Consider the following 19,549-nt stretch of genomic DNA (forward strand, 5'->3'; position numbering starts at 1 on the left):
TTTCTCACTGTACCACTGCTTTTTTATTAAATCAAATTGAAAACTTTTGATTAATGTCTCACACAGCACTAGAACCTTTACTGTCCTGTTTTAACCTGTTATTTTCTATTTTAAAAATGTATTTGAATGTCTTTTATACATTTCCCTATGTTGAAATGCCTTGTTGCTGAAATGATAATGGGCCACATAATAGATGATTTTACGTCGGGTAAACTTACATTTTCGCCCGCTAAGAGGCAGCATAACATAAACAGGGATCCTGTCGCAGAGTTAAACCTGCGGTAGACCATGTTTTGTCGATAAACTACGCACAGATTTCTTAAAGTTACCTTTATCACCAAAAGCTAAAGAGCTTCACTTCAAAGTATTTAATGGCATACATCCTCCAAGAGATCTCCTCTCACATAGATTTAACATAACTAACTGTATATTCTGTGATGAGGACATAGAGACCACGGGATCATTTTGGTATGACATGTATGATTGGCTGGAACCTTATCTCCAGTCTCTCTCCAATTTCACTAGCGATAACATCACATTTGGAATTATAATGAAGGACAAAAACTATTAACTGCTTTTTTTTCATCCGCAAATGTAAATGTTTGAAAACAAAGCCTCTTTTTACTGTCTTCAAGAAAGAATTTGCATTATACTACAAGTCCTTGTTGTTCATGTAGACGAAAACAGCAAAAAAACTTATTGATGCCTTAAAATTATCTGAAGCCCCATAACTGTTTTACTACTGTTTCTTTATCCTTTTTTTGTATTTTATTTGTACTATTATGTACATATTTTCTTCTCTTTTAATTTATTTTCTTCTTCCTAAAGCGTATGTGCTCCGTTTCCTGTTAGCACTGATATTTGGTGATGCCAGATACTGTTGTAAATATTCACCTCAAAAAAAAAAAACGTGTTTTGTCGATCGGCAGTTCACTTCCTTTTCTGACGCAAGTGCCGGGCAAACCTGTCGCACGCCTTTATTCGCGGCCGCTGTTCAGCAAAACTGGATTTTATACCTATTCAGAGTAGACAGACAAACCGCCGGATACCTTTCACACGGACGTAGGTGGGTCTGGCTCAATATTTAATTAAACTATGTGTGACTGTTCATTAGCTACATGTATTTATTGGCTACACATGGTGGGAGGCCCGGTGCTCTCTCGGCTGATGCTAGTATTAGCTTAGCAACAGCCCCGCGCCACGCTAATGTTCGCGTTGTAATATCAAGATATACATCAGCGGTAGCTTGTTAACCGAAATACCTCGGTATGTGTTTACATTTTGATTAATCTGTAAAAACATTCTGTCATAGACGTGTGACGTGGAGTTCGGTTCTTGTAATCTGTCAAAGCTATGATAGCGTTAGCTAAGTAAAGGTTGTAAGTTAGCTTAGCACGTAACGTAACGTTACACAAGCAGGTTTTAACTCTACCAGTTTCTCTACGTTTCCACATTCACTTCAGTCTGGAAAAGTAACTAAAATTACATCTTTACTGAAAACACTCTATATGCTATGCTAGATTAACATGTTAACAATGTCTGAGTTAGTTAAAGTGTGCACTATCGTCGCTTAATGAGGCAAGCACCAGTTACAATTGGTTAGTTGTCGCATTGTGACAGTGTGAGTTAGCTAACGTTGGTTAGCCAAATAACGGTTATAGTTAACGTTAGTTTGACGAAACGTCGCGATGTTGTGTTTATTTAACGTACGTATACTACATTCTCCATTACTCCATTAACCATCTGAGAGACGTTATTTTTCCAGTTGTATGTTTGCAGTGCTGTGTTGCAGTAAATTTAATGGAACAGTTCAAATCCTCCTGCTGAACTGGGAGCTCATTTTTAACTGAGTCACAGTCTTGCCTTCATGAGCATCGGTAACGAACTGATTAAATGACTAGAAAATGTAGTTTCATTTACATCAGATTATTTATAGGGATGTGGAAGTGTTTTTCTATAACACTAAATGTTCACATGTTATATAAGTTATCACAAATTAGAGCTGCAATGATTAGTCGATCAAAAGAGAATTAATCAACAACTATTTTGATTATGGATCAATCGTTTCATTTTTAAAGGCAAAAATGTGAAACATGCTGGTTTCATCTTCGTAAATGTAAGGAATTGCTGCTATTGTTTGTCATTTATCATAGTAAATGAAGAGTCTTGACTGTTGGTTGGTAAAAAAGAAGCAACCTGAGGTTGTCACTTTGTGAAAAATGCTCATCACAATTTTCCAGAGCCCAATTTCTTGACATTTAGTAGACAGTTAAACGTGAAAACAGTTGGCAGAGTAGTTGCTAATGAACATAATCATTAGTTGCAGCCCTGCACAGATATAGACAGATGCTACCATGCGTAGAAATAATCCCATGTGTAATTTTGTTTTTACAGATTGAGAGCTTCCTTCAACAATGTCTCGTTTCTTTGCCACCGGGTCTGACAGCGAGTCAGAAGAGTCCTCATCCGCCGATGAGATCACTCCTAAAGCGCCCGGGACAAATTTCAAGCAGTCAGTGCAATTCACAATAAATCCCATTATGCTGACTCAAATTCCACTTTACGTGGTAGTCTCACACATCTGCGTTGTTTTCACAGGTCATTGCTTCTTAGTGATGATGAGGAGGACACTAAGAGAGTGGTGCGCAGCGCCAAAGACAAAAGGTTGGTGTGGCTTCTTTTTTTTAAGTAGCATATCTTAAAAACTGAAGATTGTCTCATCAGGTTTTGCTTTTAATGCCCTCATTATTCAATCTTAGGTTTGAGGAGTTGACCAACCTCATCAAGACTATCCGCAATGCTATGAAGATTCGTGACATGGCCAAATGTCTGGAGGAGTTTGAGCAGTTATGCCGAGCATTCCTCAAAAGCAAGAATATAGTGGACAAAGAGGGTGTTCCCCCTTTCTATATCCGTCTTCTGGCCGACCTGGAAGACTACCTGAACCAGGTCTGTATTCCAGAGTTAAACTCTAAAGATACGAACAAAGTATCTTTAGGTTGGTTAATGCAGTCTGGCTTGTTTAATGTCCCAGTCCCCACTTTTCTAAAAATAATTAATATTTATTTCTTTCCAGCTTTGGGAGGACAAAGAGGGCAAAAAGAAGATGAACAAAAACAACGCGAAAGCCCTCAGTACACTACGTCAGAAGATCCGCAAGTACAACAGAGATTACGAAACAGAAATAGCTGCATACAAGGAGGTAAATAGGAACCTTTCAGTGGTCCTGTGGTTGAAAACATACAGAAATGTATGTATGTGATAGTTAAGAGATTGAACACTTTTTGATTGAAATCAGTCATGTGGGGCTGTTTCAAAGTGTAACATGAATCTATATTTGATAGTAAAAGAAGAGCTCTTGTCCATTCTGCATTACCACCACATAGGTGCCAGTGGAGCACTTCATTGGCTACCAGGTCAGACTGTGGTTGTACTAGGCAGCTTCCATGTGTGACAGAGTGGAACTGTAAAAGTGGATCTTAAAGTTCTGCAAGGCAGCAGTCTGGACAAACAAAGGACAAAATAAAATCTGTCTTTTGTCTCTCTGCTAGAACCCACAGGAGTCTGCAGATGAAGAGGAGGAGAAGGAGCCTGGGGATTCTGGTAAGCTTGCTGTCACATGTTTTTATTTTGAAATCACAAGAACTCTAAGATTTACAACAAAATAAACAAGCTGCTAAGTGTTAAGCCTAACATGAGAGTAGACCAGAAGGTTGATCGGGGTTCTGTAGCAGACGTACAGAGCTAAATTATGTATTACGATCACAGGTGAATGTTAAGACATTATGATTACGTCATGTGGACGGAAAATATGGAGGCCATGTTGGGCAAGCTACAGTAAAACAGTAACATGTAGCTAGTTTACAGTACCTCAAATTCTCAATGTAAAATGGACAAACCATACTGTCCACGTCTTCCTAGCCACCTGTGAGTCCATAAGACGCAGGCACCTCTTACAGTGTGAACACAAAAATCGTGAGCTTTGGCTTTACATCAAAGATGATTTAGTCTTACAGTAGCTGTTTGAATTAAACAAGAATGTTTCTAAAATCATAGTTTATGCCCAGCTTAAAATACATCCTAATATTTGTTCCACAAGGCTCGTCTTCTGACAGCGATGCAGAGGAAGGTGAGGATGGAGTGTCTGCCAAGTCCTTCTTAAAGAAAAAACCTGAGCCTTCCTTAGAGGCCAGCAAGTTCCTCAAGTCTGCCAAGGGATCCGGGGTAAGGGGCTATATGAGGAAAATACTACATAGAGAACAGTGAAAAACCTGGTGCAAAATACCTAATAAACATATTCATGAACTACTGTGTGAGGAGGTACATGAGCTAATACTAGGGAGTTTTTCCTCCCTCTGACAGGATGAATCCTCTTCAACTGATGACGATGAAGATGAAGACTGGGGCTCAGACACTGTCGACAGTGGCAGTGAGAGCTCGGATGAAGGCGAGGGAAAGCGGTCTTCCCTGGCCTTGGTTTTCCTCAAGAAGTGAGTCTCTCTCTCCACATCTTTGTTTTGGATTTACAACAGAAAATATTTGTACTCCTGAGTATTGCTTTGTTTCCTGACAGTAGAAGAATCAATCAATTTTGATAATTGCAGTCATTTAAAATTTAGTTTGTCATATCCTCTCTAGTGTGTAGATTAGCTGTCATTGCTTTTTTCCTTGCCTTTGCCCATTGTAAACAAAATACACTGGGGTTTTTGACTGTCGGACAAAAAAAGAAGTTTGTAAGCGTCTTTTTGGTGATTTGTGATGATCTTCAGCATTTCTTAAATCATTTTTGACGTTTTACAGTCCAAACACTTTAATGGAAATAATTTATATGTGAACTAATAATGAAAATAATGGAAGTGCGTTAACTCGTACAGTATCGTGTACTCAGCGCCACACACTCTTGTCTGTCCTCAGGGCTCAGGAGAGCGAGAAGCCCAGCGAGAGGAAAATCGGGAAAAAGAAGAAGACCAAGAAGAAAGAGCGGCTAGAGGAGGAAGCTGAGGAGGAGGGAGGAGAGGAGGTTGAGGGAGGCTGGGAGAAGGTGAAGGGAGGCGCCCCTATGGTCAAGGTAAAGAAGAGTTAGTAATAAAAGCATTTTTGTATTTATTGCAACAAGGTAGAACAATAGATTGTAAACTTGTCCACGTTTGTCTTTGCCACAATGCCATATGATGTATTCAGAACAGTATCACTTTAAGCTCAGAGGTTTTGTTTCTGTCTGTCAGATAAAACATTGAAAACATTTGTGTAGATGAGCTTGTAAAGAACAGCTTGCTTCAAAAGAAACAACCACATAATGTGAATCAAATAATTACATCAATATTTATGTTATGTGGTGTTTTCAATCTAATAGGAAAAGCCCAAGATGTTTGCCAAAGGCACAGAGATCAACACGACGGTGGTGGTGAAGAAGCTGAATGAGATCCTGCAGGCAAGAGGCAAAAAGGGCACAGACAGGTAACACCGCATCATCCACTAAAGCTCCGATTAATAGGAAATTTGATTATATGGCAGATTAAACTGCTAAATAAGAACCTCTTATTTACCCTCTCATGTCTGTAATTTCTTCTGTGGTTTAGAAAATATGTAGGAAAGGCTTTGCACTTGTAACACACAATTATGTATCATAACAATATGTAATATTTAAAATATCATATACATGTTAAAATTATAGCAATTATTTCTCCTTCTGACAGGGCAGCCCAGATTGAACTGTTTCATGCTCTGGCAGCCATTGCTACTGAGAATAACTTGGGCCAAGGTATCATGGTGAAGATTAAGTTCAACATCATTGCCTCTCTGTATGACTACAATCCCAACTTGGCAGCCTTCATGAAGGTAGGAGCCACTGTTTTTCTAAGTGTTCAAATTTCTGTTCAGGGTTGGTGCCCGGAAACGTTAGAAAAATGATTTGAACAAAACAAAATAAAGACCTGATATGCATATTTATACTGACATATTGGACCCATTGAAACACATGCTTAAATGCCGCATAAATAATATTTTCAATTTGGATTGAAAAACCAGGACTCCGATCTAAACCATTTTGACTTTGTTTGACTTTAGCCCGATATGTGGAAGAAGTGCCTGGAGTGTATAGACGAGCTGCTGGACATCCTCTTTGAACACAACAACATCTTCATCGGGGAGAACATTGCAGAGGACAGTGAGAATCTGGCTGTCTCGGACCAGGTATCCCATCTTCTCTTCAGTTTTTGTTTTACATTTCTGGTATTGTTGCGGTGGCAGCGTGTGTTCTTTGATGGGAAGACCATCCAAAATCCTTTGCGTCTGTATTTGTATCATCTGTGTTGTATAATATGGGGTTCTTTGCATTATTTAATGCTTCCAGCATTATCATTTGTATGTATAGAGACGGTGGATGGCATTGCAATTAACAAATTGTGTGTTTTCAGCCATTCAGGGTGCGTGGATGCATCTTAACACTGGTGGAGAGGATGGATGAAGAGTTTACCAAGATCATGCAGAACACTGATCCCCACTCACAAGGTGAGCTATACCAGAAAATGGACTCAAGAATTATTTTTAATTTTAGACGTCAAAGTAAATCATAGATTATTTGAAAAAGATGTTGCAAGAGTCTGTGAAGTGTGCTGCTGCATAATTTCCGTCTCTTCGTAGTGGCTCATTGCTTTCTTCTCCTCTCGTCCTCCAGAATATGTCGACAATCTGAAAGACGAGGGACGAGTCTGTGGCATCATTGACCGGCTACTCAACTACATGGAGAACAAGGGCAGCACAGAGGAGATTTGCCGCATCTACTTACGCAGAATCATGCACACCTACTACAAGTTTGACTACAAGGCCCACCGGCGCAGCCTGGGCCTCCAGGGAGAGTCCAAGGTGAGAAAAGCACAGAAGTGGTACAGCTTATGTAAGAGAGTGAAACAGAGACTGTTCACTGTATTAGCTAGAGAGAGAACTGAGTTTCTTCTCCTGACATATATCTTTACTATGACAAAGGCAAAAGTTTTAAAATAACAAGGAACTACAATGACCTACATGAAGAAAAATCCGAGCAGGGTATAAAGTCTGGATGTGTGTTTATATGTATGCAGTGACTTGCCATGAGCTGAGCAGTCGTCTGTGAATTTACTAGTGAGTGTGACATGCTGAATCGGTTCTCTCTGCTGTTTAGTCCGAGCAGGACCAGGAGGAGAGCGAGGGAGAGGACAGCGCCGTGATCATGGACCGTCTTTGCAAGTTCATCTACGCCAAGGATCGCACCGACCGTATCCGTACCTGCGCTATCCTCTGCCACATCTACCACCACGCTCTGCACTCACGCTGGTACCAGGCCCGCGACCTGATGCTGATGAGCCACCTGCAGGACAACATCCAACACGCTGACCCGCCCGTACAGGTAGGCAGGCCGACACAAAGCTGAACAAGAGCTCTAAACTGTAAAATACTAAGTATTTTCTCTCTTGTATAGATCCTGTACAACAGGACCATGGTCCAACTTGGCATTTGCGCTTTCAGGCAGGGCATGATTAAAGATGCCCACAATGCCCTGTTGGACATCCAGTCCTCTGGTCGCGCCAAGGAGCTCCTTGGTCAGGGTTTGCTCATGAGGAACATGCAGGAGAGGAATGCAGAGCAGGAGAAGATTGAAAAGAGAAGACAAGTAAGTCCTACTTAGCAGTAAACTCATGTCATGTTAAGTCTTTCTTGTTTGTAACCTGCTAATCCATCTTTGATGAATAAATGAGAAACTTAAATTTTGACGAGGACAAAACGACTTGATGTTGAACAAAACCTGACAACTTTATCATAACATTGCTTCGACCTCCTTCACAGGTGCCATTCCACATGCACATCAACCTGGAGCTGCTGGAGTGTGTGTACCTGGTGTCGGCCATGCTTCTTGAAATCCCCTACATGGCCGCCCACGAGTTTGATGCCCGCCGCAGGATGATCAGCAAGCAGTTCCATCACCAGCTCAGGGTGGGAGAGAGACAGCCACTGCTGGGTATGCAGCCTAACAACTCTTCACCTCAGGGTGTTTAATCCATAGAGAAAACTGAGAGGTTGACTGTAGCTCTCCGTTTGTCCTCCAGGGCCCCCAGAGAGCATGAGGGAGCATGTGGTGGCGGCCAGCAAGGCCATGAAGATGGGAGACTGGCGTACCTGCCACTCATTCATCATCAACGAAAAGATGAATAGTAAAGTCTGGGACCTGTTCCCCGAGACGCAGCGAGTACGGGAGATGCTTGTCAGGTTGGCATACAGAAACTTCTGATCATCCATCTTTTCAGGAAGCTGTTGTGACTTAGTTTTTGTCACAGGTTATGTCTTAATGATTTGAGGAAGTTTTATATCAATTTATACTACACTGAACATTCAGATGAATATTTCAGTTCATACCATGATGATTTAGTCTGACAATTCAGTTATATACAAATATACATTCATTGTGCTGCTAATTCATTTATCATTTTATGAATTTCCTGATTGTGTTTCCTTTTTATAGGAAGATCCAAGAGGAGTCACTGAGGACTTATCTGTTCACATATAGCAGTGTATACGACTCAATCAGGTACACAACCTTTTTAACAGTGCTAGCGACCGACGTTTCTAAAGCACTGGTTTCTGCAGACCAGTATGCTTTGTTAGTATCCACTTAGACCAGAAATACTGTAGCTCTGATCTCTGGTGTCGCTCTCCCTACAAGTGTTATTGCAAACAAAGATCAATTGAAGCTTAACCTCAATTTCATCTGTATGTGAGATTTTTTTACTGGGGGGATAAAATAGTGTTACAATTTTTTTTCATCCATCCTCCAGCATGCAGACTCTATCTGAGATGTTTGAGTTGGAGATACCCACAGTTCACAGCATCATCAGCAAAATGATCATCAACGAGGAGCTGATGGTAAGTTTCGTGGCATCCCTGTTCTGTTGTAGTGAAATTTAATCTGTGGAGATGAGACAGAATGTCTCGGATAGGATACCCACTGAATCCTCACATATACAAATACAGTTTTCGTTTGGGATTTTCTTTTTCCCCTCACCAATAAAAGTGTTCTTACTTTTTTCCCTCTGCTTCCAATCAGGCATCACTCGACCAGCCTACACAGACTGTAGTGATGCACCGCACAGAGCCCACCTCCCTGCAGAACATGGCCCTGCAGCTGGCTGAGAAACTGGGCAGCTTGGTTGAGAACAACGAGCGCGTCTTCGACCTCAAACAGGGCATCTATGGAGGCTATTTCAACAGAGGTGAGTTTAGCTAGACTTAATCCACCCTGTTGGTCAGTGTCCCAAAGTCACATTAAAGCACTTCTCCAAGGCTATTGAATAGTGCTTTCTTAGAAACAATAATAACTGATAGTTCTTTGCCTTACAGATCAGAAAGGTGGCTACCAACAGAAGCAGTCCTACCAGAGAGGTATGTTCTGAGGTTGTACTTTCTATGTCTGACCACATGGTGACCTTCCCAAGCCAGCATGCCTCTGAACTTCAGCAGAGGCGGGTTGCTGTTTATTCACTGCTGCTTTTAACTATGTTACTGACGAGTTTGTTTGCATTTAATCAGTAACTAAATTGTAATGCATTAAATGTTAGGTTAATGTTAAACTAGTTAAACAGAACAAGTTTGTAAATCATGTTGTATAACCACGTCAGAAATTTAAGTGTTTATTGTTGTTCCGAACAGCGACAGTGGAAGTGGAAAGCCGGCCATGGTTTCCAAGAGTTAGACACACGTTGTCGTTGTATAACATTATACAGTCTCCCTAATACAACAACCGACAAGCAGTTCTGAAGACGCTTTAGGAAGCTCAGGCTATTTTTAGGTTGTTAAATTTGAAATGGTGGCCCAGTGGACAGCACTGGCCTCACAGCAAAAAGGTCCCTGTCAAACCTCGGTTGTCCCAGGCCTTTCTGTGTGGAGTTGACATGTTCTCCCGTGTTTTCGTGGGTTTCCTCTGGGTGCTCCGTTTTCACCCACCATCAAAAACATGTTGGGTTAATTCTCCGGTCAGTGCCCCTGACCAAGGCGCTGACTGAGAATTGGAGGTCCCTGGGCGCTGTACGGTAGCTGCCCACTGTTCCTAGTACTTAGGATGGGTTAAATGCAGAGAGTGAATTTCACTAGACATTGTACTGTGTGTGACAATAAACTTTATTTGATTTTGAAAAGAATCTCAGGTAAAATTATTTTTTCTGTCAACTGATCAAATGCTACCATGTGGATACTGGTAGATAATCGTGTTTTTCTCTGCATGTTCACAGATCAGAAAGGTGGTTACCAGCAGAAACAGGGAGGCTACCAGGGAGGCTACCAGCGAGGTGGCTACAGAAATTCTAATCAAAGCAACTACTGAATTTGTTTGTATTTAATCAGTAACTAACTTGTAATGCATTAAATGTTAGGGTAACATTAACAGGCAAAGAACTAGTCTGTACATCGTCTTGTATAACCACGTCAGAAATCAAAAGTGCTTATAGTTTTTCCGAACGGCCACAGTGGAAGGCAGAGTGGAAAGTCGGCCACGGTTTCTGAAAGTTACAGATACACGCTGTCATTGTATAACGTTACAGTCTCCCTAATCCGATATTTGAAAAGCAGTTCTGAAGAAGCTTTTGGTAGCTCGGGCAATTTTTTACGTTGCTGCATTTGAAATTGTGTGTAAACCATTAAAAGAATGTCAGTAAAATGATTTTGTCTTTGTCATCTGATGAAATGCTGCGATGGGTAGACTGGTAGATAATCGTGTTTTTCTCTGCATGTTTACAGATCAGAAAGGTGGTTACCAGCAGAGACAGGGAGGCTACCAGGACGGCTACCAGCGAGGTGGCTATAAAAATTCTATTTACAGCTATTATTGAGTTTTGTTTGAATTATACACTAACTTACTTGTAATGCATTAAATGTTAAAGCTTAACGTTAAAGGTCGAACAAAACTAGTTTGTACATCAGAAATCAAAAGTGCTTATAGTTGTTCCGAACGCCCACAATGGAAGGCAGAATGGAACGCCGGCCACGATTTCCAAAAGTTACACGTTGTCATTGTACGTTATACAATCTCCTTAATCCAACAACCGATAAGCAGTTCTGAAGACGCTTTAGGCAGCTCAGGCTATTTTTAGGTTGTTGCATTTGAAATTAAATAATGTCAAGTAGACTGATTTTCATCGGTCATCTGAAATGCTGCCATGTCGATGCTGGTGGATAACCGTGTTTTTCTCTGCATGTTCACAGATCAGAAAGGTGGTTACCAGCAGAAACAGGGAGGCTACCAGGGGGGCTACCAGGGAGGCTACCAGGGGGGCTACCAGGGAGGCTACCAAGGGGGCTACCAGCGAGGTGGCTACAGAAATCAAAATCAAAGCAACTACTGAGCTTGGAACATATGGATTTCAGTATCTTCACCTGAACTAGTCTTCATTCCATGATAACAACCTTGGTTTCTGTGCTCAGCGCTTGGCTGTGTGCTGTTCTCCTTCATTTGACCCAAAACTTTCCGCTGATCCTGAAACAGCCGACAGTTATCGCAGTACAAGCCCTTCTCACTGCAACTGCACAGTGTGGTATTTTGGTGCGGCCAACTTTCTTTGGAGTTTTGAAGGTTGTTATTATTGATAAAGGTATAAGAAAGGCATTGCAGTGCGGCTGGCTTGTTGCAGTAGATGACATACATCAAGTATTGTTGACTTATACTATCAATAAAATATTATAAAACTGTGTTTTGAATGTCCTTTTATGTAACAGATGGTTGGATTGCTGAACTACATAGGTAAACATGCATGCTCTTTCAATCCAAAAGAAAAACAAAATGTTAAAAGGTCATTGGTCAGAGTCTGTTAATTACTAGATGAATTTGCTTTGAAATATCAAAAGACAGGCTCGTTTGATAAATCACTCTTTTGAAAATGCAGAAAACATGAACTAGGTCTGTATAACCTTTATATCTCTGGTTTTCTACGCGATAGAAACTCAGGAACTGCTCCCTGGCTTCAAATCCTGTACATCTATGTTGGGGACAGTACAGAATCAATCACAGTAATATTTCTCAGAACTTGAATGAAGGTTTAAAAATTAAGAAACTGTTTATTTAGGCAACTCAAAAGAAACACACAAATAGCCTTTGTCATGATAGTTTTCCCCGTCTTGTTTGAACAGTTATTTTTCTCTAAATGTATTTACTGATATTTATAAAATCACCACAGAAAGTAAATAAGTCAAAGCAGCCAAACATCAGTGAGACTCAAAGGCACAGATTAACCAGCAAACAGAGTAGGTCCTTGTTTCACCACCATGGTGTTCTCTTGTTACTAATTAGTTGTTGCTTCAGAGCAGCTTGAGAAGTTTAATCTTCCAAGAACTGGTGGAAATCTGTTTTTTAAATCCACACTGAACCTTTTCAACGCTGTCATTACCAGGTTTTGGATCATCATCATGTATTATCTCATACATTTATGTAGTTATTATAAAACAAAATATACTGACTGCTGTTTCTATTGTGCATCAGAAAAATTACATGTATTTGAAATGCATATTTTTATAAGCCCCTGCGACCCTGTACACAGGATAAGCGGTTGACGATGGATGGATTTTTATAAGCTGTCCATCAAACTAATAAAACAACATATTGTTGCACACAGTTATTTAGATCAAAGCTACTTTACCAATTGCAAGTAAATTTATTTTATAGCTTTCATATAAACACTTCACAGATATGTGTAAGCCTACATGAAATTAAACTTTAATGTTGTTCATTTGGCCAACAGTGTTCTCATGTGTCTTCCTTATTCTTCACCATTTCCTGATTGGGAACCTTAATGTGACCACACCAGTGCCTCTTCTCTGTTTTCCCTCTGGGCTGGTGGCCTATTAGCTGCCTCCCCTCAGACTCAGTCTCCTGTAGAGCTCTTGCCTAAGCAGGTCCCTCTCTTTGCGGATTCCCTGCAACACGGTGCGGTTCTCCTGAGCCCTACGCACCAGGTAGGGCAGTGTGTCTTCCACTGAGCCATACGGCACTGACTTGTATACGGCATAACCCTCCTTAGCTGGAGGAGGGAGACATGGAGAGATGAAAGACAGCATGTGAACATAGGCTAATAATCATCAGGACTGCTAATAAATCATTCCAAACATACTGTAGGTGATAAAAAAAAAATGTTAAATTGAATGCAGACATTTTCATGTGTTCCTTCAGAAGGGCTTAATGTTTGTCAACCAGTCAATGCCAATGTGTGATTTAAGTTGAATATTACCAAAGATTAGAGTTACTAAATCTAGCTTTGTGCATATTGTGAAATTTTTCCTAGCAATTTGAGTACATGCATTTTACTCCTTAGACCTCCCTAACACACAAACTTTATGCCCTTTTTGATTTTATGTTGGTTAAGTTAATGAAATATTAGGTTTTATACTCGGTCACAATAGTGACCTGTGGGAAACGGCATAGTCAAAATTCACACAAATTCTTCAATTAGACCAAGCAAGTTAAAGCAATAAAAAACAAACATTTAAAAACACATTTTCATTTCAAAAACATTCAGCATGTCAGAGCAGGCAGACATAAACTGTGCCTTAGAAGAGTAGTTCTCAAAGTGGGGTCCGGGGACCACCAGGGGTCCTTATGGTGGTTCCAGGGGGTCCTCAGCAAAAAGGGAATAGTTTTTTTTTCACCACTAGCTGACACTTTTATCCAAAATTACTTTCAATTGCTATATATGTCAGAGGTCACACACCTCTGGAGTAACTGGACACTGGTTAAGTGTCTTGCTCAGCGACACATTGGTGGATGTACCGTAGCGTAAATATCTCACACCACAGGCATGTGCCTTAGCCACTGCTCCGTCGCTACCCCTCTATTGACATCTCAAACCAACTGGTTCTCATGAACATCTGTCTCATCCTCCAGATATTGTCATTCAATAGTCTACCTATCTGAGCCATCACTGTCACTTTCAAATCCTACTTTTTCAAATGTAGAAATGATCATGATGCTGCACACAGCACTTAGGGGGTCTCATATGTCTAGGAGGTCCAACACATCTGATACTTTCAAAAAATAAACAGATGATAACTAGGGTCACAGCCAAAACCTGTGTTTTCAATTGAAGCACTGTGTTCACAATTGTGACCGTTAACAAATTTACACCTCTTACGAGCAAAATATATATGCAGGAGTATAATTCCCAAAACATATCAGTAGTAGACACTTAAAAGAATATATGTACAAAATATGACAATTCTATCTGTTAATTAAGGTGTTTTACTTACTACTTTTTGTAGTAGTCTGAGGAAGACATCTTCTTCCAGGTGTGCAAGAAGGAAGTAAACTAATCTGGTCATGTGACATTTCACACTAGTCACATGATAATGATCAATTTTAATCAAGACAATCTATTTTTTCATTTAAAAGTTGAATTTCTTGCCCAAAGCCAACAATACAATTTTTAGAGCTTCAGAAATAACAAATGTGACCGGTGGGATTAAATGGGTTAATACCTAGGCTATTTTTGTCACTTGCCACATGTGGAGGATATTTCCCACACACATACACCCTTAACACCAGAATTAGTTTTGGTACAGCATCACTTTATGATTTTGGGTGAGAAGGTGGGTAATTTCAGCATCCATAGCAGTTTTAAAATGAAGAGAGTTTGGGTGACCAGAGCTGCTGTCCTACAACTGAAAGTTTGCATGTTCAGTCGTTAAAGCAGTCATGTCAAGTGTCATTGAATAAGACACTTCTTAAAGTGTAAAATGTAAATGTAAAGGATGCCAGTTGAGGCAAAGCTCACCCAGTGTGAGGGAGACGTGATCACACATGCCCAGCAGCTGGCCGAAACACACTGAGCCTCCATCTTTGTCAATCCCCAACTCCTCCATACTGAAAATGAAATGCACAGTAGCCACATCTTACACAGCAGTAGTACCCAACCTGGGGCTCGAGACCCCCACTAGAGATGGCAAGATAAATTTGAGGGGTACTCCTCTGATTTTGCATTGTACTCCTACAGTTTAGTCAGTACAGTTTTAAAAAATAGAATCAAAATTGATGCAACAGAACCAGAGGTGCTGTCTTTATTATGCCACACTTTCTTATTCCTTCTCAAAGACTAATGCCTACATTACCCACAGTGCAACTCGACCGCCAACAGTTCAGTCAGAGATTCGGGTGTGTTATCTAGCCCTCAAACCAGTGTTGAGGAGTGAGCTACAGGGGCCTGGTAAGCTCACTTTTTTCCAACTCCACTCCAGATTTTCTTTATATTTTCAAACTTGTAGTCGTCTGCCCTAAACCAATGCTTACTCAAGTCATGTCACTTGAGGCAATGTATCAGTTTTTATTGCAGCTTCCTCTTGGAGCCACAAAAAACTTTGTAGGCTACAACTTTTCATAATGCAGTACTTCCCATGACCTGTCAACAGATTCTAATGAGTAAAATCAGAGTTCCCCTTTAACAGAAGAAGGAATCAGAAAAACAAATGTATGCTACACAAGGTTTCTTTAGACTTCTCTCCAATATTTAGTTTGTTTTCTGTAAATTACTGATTTATTTCACAGTTAAAGGGACTCAAATTATTCTAAAAAAACAAGGAAATAATAAATTGTTTAATGGGGTCACAAGTCAAAAAGGTTCGGAACCATGAATACACAGCAGCATCAAGTGACATTCAAGTGAAGGTAAGATCAGACCAGACCAGAGACAAATATTTCATTATAGTGGCCCTGTATGTACCCTCTCAGATATAATAGTTATCTAGTGTAAATGACATCAAGTCCCATATGATTTTTACTTCATGTGGTCTAACCGTTTGGCAGCTCGTCTCACTGAACCCTCGTTGTGAGAGGCGACTATGATCTTGTAGCGCTCAGGTCTCTGTGATATGACTTCCAGCATCACATCCAGCAAGCTGTTGTAACTGCACAGACACAAGTAAACAGATAAAATGTGTTGGAGTCAAGTTCACTGTCAGAAATTATCTGTGTGCGGGAAGTTATTGTGCAACAACCTTCACCCCATTAGAAAACTAATGCACCAGATAAAAATGTTTTGAAATAAATCTAGTGTTTGAAGTGTTTCATGTAGTTTATTTTTTATAGTTGTCCAGATGCATTTGCCTGGTTGTGATAAATGACGGCTGCCTCTTATCCACCTGTCATTGGTGTCTTCCCAGCACTGGTGGACCGGATCTAGACGACCCTCTTTCTCTGCCAGCCTCCTCTCTTTGTCCATGTATGCTCCTCTTACCAGCTTGACCCCCAGACAGAAACTCTCATCCTGGGACAGACGCAGAGCTTCTAACAGGAGGGACCTGGACTCCTGAAAGACACAGACAGAGATGGGAGTATTTGATGATGGCTCCTTTATAGAACAAAACTACTAATCTTATGGTATTGAGTGCAATTAAAATAAATATTTTGATATTTGTAAAAATGAAAAAGATATTTGCCTTCAGGTAACACTGATATGTGTTCCAAATCCAGGCGCCATCTTTGTTAAACTTCTTCATCATCGCCATTGTGACAAGAGAGAGGGCGGGGTTCATGTATGTGTACTCAGCATCAACCAGGACTCTGACTTTGTTCACACTTGCCTAAAAGAACCCACAATAAATCTTTATAATATAAAATGACTAATAATATATAATACTTTGGTCTCTATAAATGACTGCATTAAAACTAGCACAGTAAAGTCTTAGAGCTTAAAAATAAATAGTCACAACAATTCAAGTAACTAATAATTAAGAATTTCACAATAATATCACTTTGATGCAATTCTCCCATGTAATATACATTTCCAGGGGCCTTCACATCTGTACCTCTGCTATTGTGTTGAGTCTCTGCAGGCCACAGAGGAAATGGGCAACTTCTCTTTCATCTAAACCAAGGAAGCTGATTGGCTGAAAGAGGCAGAGGTCATTCAACATATCATTTAACAGCATCCCCCTCACCAACACTGTACAATTTAATGTAAATATGAACTGGGGAAAACGAAGACATCTGTCAAACTGGGTTATTTTGGTTTGCTTCTGACGCACCTCTCCATCCATAGCTCTGACAAGGAGATTCAGGTCGTATGGTTGTTGTGCGATGAGGGTCGTGAGTTTCACCTTGATACAAGCAACACACGCTCATCAGTGAGAAGAAAGAGACAATTTCTACGCTGAATAAAAAGAAAGAGTAGACACTGGGATGGACATTCAAGAAAAAGCTGGAACAGCTGTGCACACATCAAACACTAAAATGTGGACTCTTATCTTTGTTTCCCACGCATTTGAACTACATTGAACTGCTGTAAGGCTCAGGTCCACCACACAGTGTGTCAGGGTTCTCATCAACTCAAAAACCTGGAACATTCACAAGCGTTTCACGTTTAACCAAAATGCTCTGAACTACCATTTCAAAGTTTATCAAAAATGTCTTTCTTGACATCTCTGCATAATGACATCTAATTTACAGTAAATATGTTAGAAGCAGTTAAATTGAAAATGGCCTGGGGAGAGATTTTCTACAAACTTTATGAATGGTGACTCTGAGATGGAAAACGTTGCCTTACACACAGCTCCGGGCTGAGCAGGGCTGTGATCTTCAGCTGCATCATCGGGTCTTTGCTCCAAGCGTTGCTGTAGGACATTCGTACACATTCCAACATAGCCTCCATGTTGTCCTCATATCTCTTCTCTCTGGAGATAGATGCAAAAAACAAAATAATGCACATCACTTTTCAACATGCAAGAGCAATTCACTTTAAAAGAGCAGTGCAGCAGAGATTTGTGTTTCTAGTGGAGCTGAGGAGCAACATGTCAAACTGGGAGAGAGGTCCTCATTTTGGCCTTATGTGCTTCACTTCAGATACAGAGTCTTACATAGGCTGATTTGTGGTAGCTGAAACAAATAATCTCTATCTATCTTTGCGTCATTAATCAGCACTGGCGTAACGTAAATTCCAGCCCTTAAAAAACAGTAGACTTCCTGAATCAGCACCTCATTTGCAAAAATAATCGATTTAACAGGCAACCGCACAGGCAAGACCACACTTTGTTACCACATAGTGAAGACAACAGCACTGTGGAACTTACACTCACAAACCAACAGGCTATCAACAGGTTTTCACATGTTATCTGCCAAATGTATTAAGCAATATGTGACTGACATCCTAGGAGGGCATGCGTGACCACATCAATGTGATCAGTGTGACTGCCCATGAGGGGAGCACACTGGAGCAAAAACCAGTGCACCTCCACTATTTCTTCCATCCTCTAGTTTTCTTTGAGCATAATCAGCTTCCATTGAATTAAATGTTTTGTGAAATGTCATTGTGCATTCACCTGTTATGATTTTGATGTTTTTGGTTTTGTTCATCTCTTTTCTAAAATAGTGTTTTGAGAAAATCTGGTCAGCTGGTGCATAAATTACGTAAATTAAGTAAAAGTCAAGATCAGATATGATTAAAACTAAGATTAGACAAATATTTATTCCTCCCCTTCTTTTACAACTGATCCAACTGATGAAAAGGAGTCTGAGCACACTGCCTTATTAAAAATGTGTCCTACCCAGTGCTTTCTCCCAGATCCTCCTCGATTGGTACTGCCAGCATGGGCCTGAGTCCCAGCGAGCTCATCTTCTCCATGGACTGAGAGATCTCAATCTCGTTCTCTCCGGCCACAAACTGGGCATACACAGTGGGCCGCAGCAGCAAGGAAAACCCCCTCCTCCCCAGGAGGGTGCGTGATGCAGACATCAACTAAAAGAAGAAGATAGGAAGAATATAAGGAAGATGGAAGTGGATGGGGCATGGTGGTTCGGTGGATAGCGCTGTGGCCTTACAGCAAGAAGGTGGCGGGTTCAAACCCTGGTTTATAAATCATCCATCCCAACACACAGTCAGTGCTTTGACAACATTCATGTTAATGCCTCACTCAGTCTTTCCTCCATTTACTCCTTACTTATTCATCTGATTTTCTTCCAAAAAATTATCATGAGTGGCGAACTCAAGTCTTACCTTCCCACAGTTGTTAACCAGTGCAGGGAAGGAGCAGAGGTGGAAGATACCCAGAGCACGGAGCAGCTCACCCAAACTCTTCACCCTGAAGGCACTGGGATCCTCAAAAGCCAGAGGCGTTGACAGAAGGTCGGGCTGCTTGACCTCCACCGTCCTGGAGGCCGCAGTACTCAGTAGCCTCAGCGACAAGAGATGAGGGAGTGAGGGACGCAAACGAGAGGACATCATCATCTCTAACAGTGTGTGTGTGCTTGTATGTTACTGACGCAGCTTGTTTCTGGTGTCTCAGTGATTTGAATTGTTTGTATAAATCTTCCTTTGTTGTTATTTTGAAGTGTGTACCGTCTCTGAAATGCGCATTAAACAGAAATACATTGATCCAGATTGTCAGAGCCTGAGTGGTCAGCTCGGGAAGACGTGAGGTCCTCTCATGTCAGAACCTGTTGGAGAAGGAGAAGGCAAGAATAGCAGCAAAATTTGTATCAATCATAGAAAAACTAGTTTCTTTTTTAAAAACAACACTTAAGGAGATCAGTTAGTAAAAGCCAGGAGTCAGGACA

General features: G+C 40.7%; 2 protein-coding genes across 4 annotated transcripts; one reads left to right on the plus strand and one right to left on the minus strand.

Annotated features, from left to right (window-relative positions):
* The first annotated feature begins 909 nt into the window (after window positions 1–909).
* Window positions 910–11,711, plus strand: eif3c (eukaryotic translation initiation factor 3, subunit C). Of its 3 annotated transcripts, none has more exons than XM_046069032.1 (25): window positions 910–1,066; window positions 2,395–2,512; window positions 2,599–2,664; window positions 2,760–2,949; window positions 3,077–3,202; window positions 3,552–3,603; window positions 4,100–4,224; window positions 4,363–4,490; window positions 4,915–5,068; window positions 5,354–5,457; window positions 5,697–5,838; window positions 6,067–6,192; window positions 6,417–6,510; window positions 6,677–6,864; window positions 7,160–7,384; window positions 7,457–7,648; window positions 7,822–7,993; window positions 8,082–8,241; window positions 8,495–8,560; window positions 8,808–8,895; window positions 9,077–9,242; window positions 9,370–9,411; window positions 10,257–10,313; window positions 10,762–10,818; window positions 11,227–11,711. In XM_046069032.1, exons 2-25 carry the CDS (start codon window positions 2,415–2,417, stop codon window positions 11,364–11,366), a joined length of 2,958 nt encoding a protein of 985 aa, XP_045924988.1. In that variant the 5' UTR covers window positions 910–1,066; window positions 2,395–2,414; the 3' UTR covers window positions 11,367–11,711. The 3 variants fall into 3 exon arrangements, with proteins under 3 accessions (XP_045924988.1, XP_045924990.1, XP_045924989.1); XM_046069033.1 differs by lacking the exon at window positions 910–1,066 and adding an exon at window positions 1,145–1,266; XM_046069034.1 differs by lacking the exon at window positions 10,257–10,313.
* A 344-nt stretch (window positions 11,712–12,055) lies between these two features.
* prodh2 (proline dehydrogenase 2) lies at window positions 12,056–19,290 on the minus strand. The gene is made up of 10 exons (XM_046069035.1): window positions 18,990–19,290; window positions 18,541–18,731; window positions 17,544–17,670; window positions 17,026–17,097; window positions 16,807–16,887; window positions 16,438–16,581; window positions 16,141–16,307; window positions 15,796–15,906; window positions 14,781–14,869; window positions 12,056–13,034 (listed from the first exon to the last, which is right to left on the minus strand). The coding sequence occupies exons 1-10, from the start codon at window positions 19,218–19,220 to the stop codon at window positions 12,859–12,861; spliced, it is 1,389 nt and encodes a 462-aa protein (XP_045924991.1). The 5' UTR covers window positions 19,221–19,290; the 3' UTR covers window positions 12,056–12,858.
* Window positions 19,291–19,549: the final 259 nt, after the last annotated feature.

Source organism: Micropterus dolomieu, linkage group LG14, assembly GCF_021292245.1.
Source record: "Micropterus dolomieu isolate WLL.071019.BEF.003 ecotype Adirondacks linkage group LG14, ASM2129224v1, whole genome shotgun sequence".
NCBI classification, from domain to species: Eukaryota; Metazoa; Chordata; class Actinopteri; order Centrarchiformes; family Centrarchidae; genus Micropterus; species Micropterus dolomieu.

Excerpts from the sequence above, each read along its gene's own strand:
- eif3c (XM_046069032.1), top strand. The coding sequence starts at position 2,415 with ATGTCTCGTTTCTTTGCCACCGGGTCTGACAGCGAGTCAGAAGAGTCC. Across the intron at positions 5,069-5,353 it reads GAGGCGCCCCTATGGTCAAG|GAAAAGCCCAAGATGTTTGC; the intron begins GTAAAGAAGAGT and ends TCAATCTAATAG. Across the intron at positions 9,243-9,369 it reads TGGAGGCTATTTCAACAGAG|ATCAGAAAGGTGGCTACCAA; the intron begins GTGAGTTTAGCT and ends TTTGCCTTACAG.
- prodh2 (XM_046069035.1), bottom strand. The coding sequence starts at position 19,220 with ATGATGATGTCCTCTCGTTTGCGTCCCTCACTCCCTCATCTCTTGTCG. Across the intron at positions 16,888-17,025 it reads TCAGAGCTATGGATGGAGAG|CCAATCAGCTTCCTTGGTTT; the intron begins GTGCGTCAGAAG and ends TGCCTCTTTCAG. Across the intron at positions 16,582-16,806 it reads GACTCAACACAATAGCAGAG|GCAAGTGTGAACAAAGTCAG; the intron begins GTACAGATGTGA and ends GGGTTCTTTTAG.